Source organism: Olea europaea, chromosome 22, assembly GCF_002742605.1.
Source record: "Olea europaea var. sylvestris chromosome 22, O_europaea_v1, whole genome shotgun sequence".
Taxonomy (NCBI): Eukaryota; Viridiplantae; Streptophyta; class Magnoliopsida; order Lamiales; family Oleaceae; genus Olea; species Olea europaea.
The window spans coordinates 393,365-396,017 of NC_036258.1; the positions used below are offsets into that span (position 1 = coordinate 393,365).

The following is a 2,653-nucleotide window of genomic DNA, read 5'->3' on the forward strand; positions in this document are numbered from 1 at the left end:
GAAGGTGTAATGTGAGAACACAGCCCCCACAACAAACACCAATTCATACTACACACAGCTCTTACGTTTACTCTTCTTTCTCTTTCTGTAAACAAGAATACAAAAATGCTCACCTTCTTCTTCCTGTTCTTATCCTGCGCCCTGCGCCCCATATCCTCCACCGCCACCCACAACCGCCGTATTCTTCACCAACCCTTTCAACCGCAAGATTCCATACCCCCCTCACAACCTCCTGTCCCCTCACCTCCCACCACCCCTAAATACCCCTTTTCCACTGCTACTACTCCTAACAACACTCCATTTTTTCCGTCCTATCCATCGCCTCCGCCGCCGCCTTCACCGGCTTCTTTTGCTTCCTTCCCGGTGAATATCTCGTCACTCAATCTCCCCCAGCCTTCTAAATCCAAATCTGCCTCCTCTAAGCTCCTTATTGCTGCCGTCGCTTCTGTAATCGCCGCCGTTGCCATTGTCTCCCTCGTAGTGTTCCTCCACTTCCGCAGGCGGAGAAATCGGTCTTCTAATGACTCGAAAAGCCAACGATCTGATAATTACAGCAGTGCGCGAATCAATCAAACACCGAATAACAATCACATCCCGAAGCTCCAGAGGCCATCGCAAACTAGTTCGGAGTTCCTCTACCTGGGTACTTTGGTGAATTCACATGGCGGAAATGGTATTGATTCGCGCAATGTTTACAGTGGAAGCAGAACCAGTGACAGTAACGCTTCGAATTCGAGAAAATTGAACTCGCCGGAGCTACACCCGTTACCGCCATTGAAGACCCACAGTTTCAGCCATAATTACAGAAATGCGGAGGCGTTTTCGAGTAAAGATGAGGAAGATGAGCAGTTTTACTCTCCCAAAGGATCGTTAAACGACAGGGATAGCTCTATTGGGACTGGATCGGCTTCCAGAAGGGTTTTTGCAGCTGTAGAGGTGGAGAATTTCAATGGGTCTACTTCAAATTCTTCTTCCACTTACACTTCATCGGTAACTGGTTCCGGGTCCGTATCTCCAGTTAGATCCGTGTCGTTGAGCGTTTCTCCGGCTATTAGTTTGAGCCCGAGAAATTCGATGCTCAAGTCGCCGGACTTGATCGAGATTCAGATGGCTCCGACGCCAATGCAAACAACAATGGCGTCAGTGCCTGCTCCTAGTGGTTTGCTGTTTAGGGAATCTGCATCGCCGTCGCCGCCAAGTTCTTCGTCGCCAGAGAGATGTTCAAGGAGAAGTGTAGAATCTTCGCCTAGGATTTCAAATGCTTCGGATCAGAATGTGGAGTCTCCAGTAAGAATCAGTAGTCCTCTCCAACAAAATGTGACTGTTATACCACCACCTCCTCCGCCTCCTGCAGTGCATCTCTCTGTCCCACGGCTACCTCCTGCACCTGTCTCTGTTCCCCCACCGGCTCCACCACCACCAAACTGTAAACTCTGGGAAAGTCCTAGGACTCTAACTCCGCCTGCTCGAAAGCAGGTATTGGAGCCACCTGTTTTGACAACACCTTTCAGACCAATTTCGATTGACACTCCTCCATTGGTTTCTCCAATCGAGTTGCCTTCTAGTAATGCAGATACTGTTTCAGATGAAAAGCAATATTCCAATGAGGCTCTGGAGAAACATGAGGAGCTTACCCCTAAACCAAAATTGAAGCCACTGCATTGGGATAAAGTACGAGCGAGCTCTGATCGTGAAATGGTTTGGGATCAACTCAAAACCAGCTCATTTAAGTATAATTCTCAACTTCTGTTATATAATTTATTGCTTGTTTGTCAATTGATTCTTGTCGGTTTAAATGTGTTGGGCTGTAACTGTATGCAGATTGAATGAGGAGATGATCGAGACATTGTTCCTTGTGAATACTCCGAATCCAAATCCAAAGGAAATGGCCAAGCGGCCAGTTCTTCCATCACCTAACCAAGACAGCGGTAATCGGGTACTTGATCCAAAGAAGTCTCAGAACATTGCCATTCTGTTGAGGGCACTAAATGTCACTGTAGAGGAAGTTTGTGAAGCCCTTTTAGAAGGTATTCCCATAGTGTTAGTCTAATCGTTTATATTTCTGTACTTCAAATATCGTGTAAAGTGTTTCTTGTTATGATCCTTATCATTATTTTTCATGGCATGACATGTTGTTTTGGCCAGTTTTAGCTTATTTGATCATGGTTATATGCTATGTTGTTCATAATCATTAAAGGTTAAATATAAATATGTTGATTGAGATGTTCATTGGCTTCACCTGGAACAATGAAATAATTTTTTTTGGATCAAGGCCTTTTGAATGTGACATTATGAAATGTTTTTCTTTTGTTTGTCTTCCTGTGTGTCGGCACTGCCATGTTGAGAAATTTTAAATCTTATGGTGTGCCAATCTTATTATTATTGTACATCTATTTCCTGATCTGGATAGTGACTTGCAAAAAACATCTCATCACTTTAAAGTTCGGAAATGGTATTCAGATTTAGTATCTTACTTCATCCTGCTTATGGAATTAGATGAAATTATACTTAAGTATATGTACATGGCTACTTCTCCTATATTGATATATGGCTTCTTTAACATAATAAGCCTCTTATAACTATATTCTTAACACCTCACATTTTCCTAACTCTCATGTATAACTGTTCAATCTCATGTTTCACAGACACCCAC

General features: G+C 43.7%; 1 protein-coding gene across 1 annotated transcript; it reads left to right on the forward strand.

The window, feature by feature from the left end:
• The first annotated feature begins 6 nt into the window (after positions 1 to 6).
• Positions 7 to 2,065, forward strand: LOC111371269 (formin-like protein 1). Its single transcript, XM_022993163.1, has 2 exons — positions 7 to 1,730; positions 1,822 to 2,065. The coding sequence occupies exons 1-2, from the start codon at positions 106 to 108 to the stop codon at positions 2,048 to 2,050; spliced, it is 1,854 nt and encodes a 617-aa protein (XP_022848931.1). The 5' UTR covers positions 7 to 105; the 3' UTR covers positions 2,051 to 2,065.
• Positions 2,066 to 2,653: the final 588 nt, after the last annotated feature.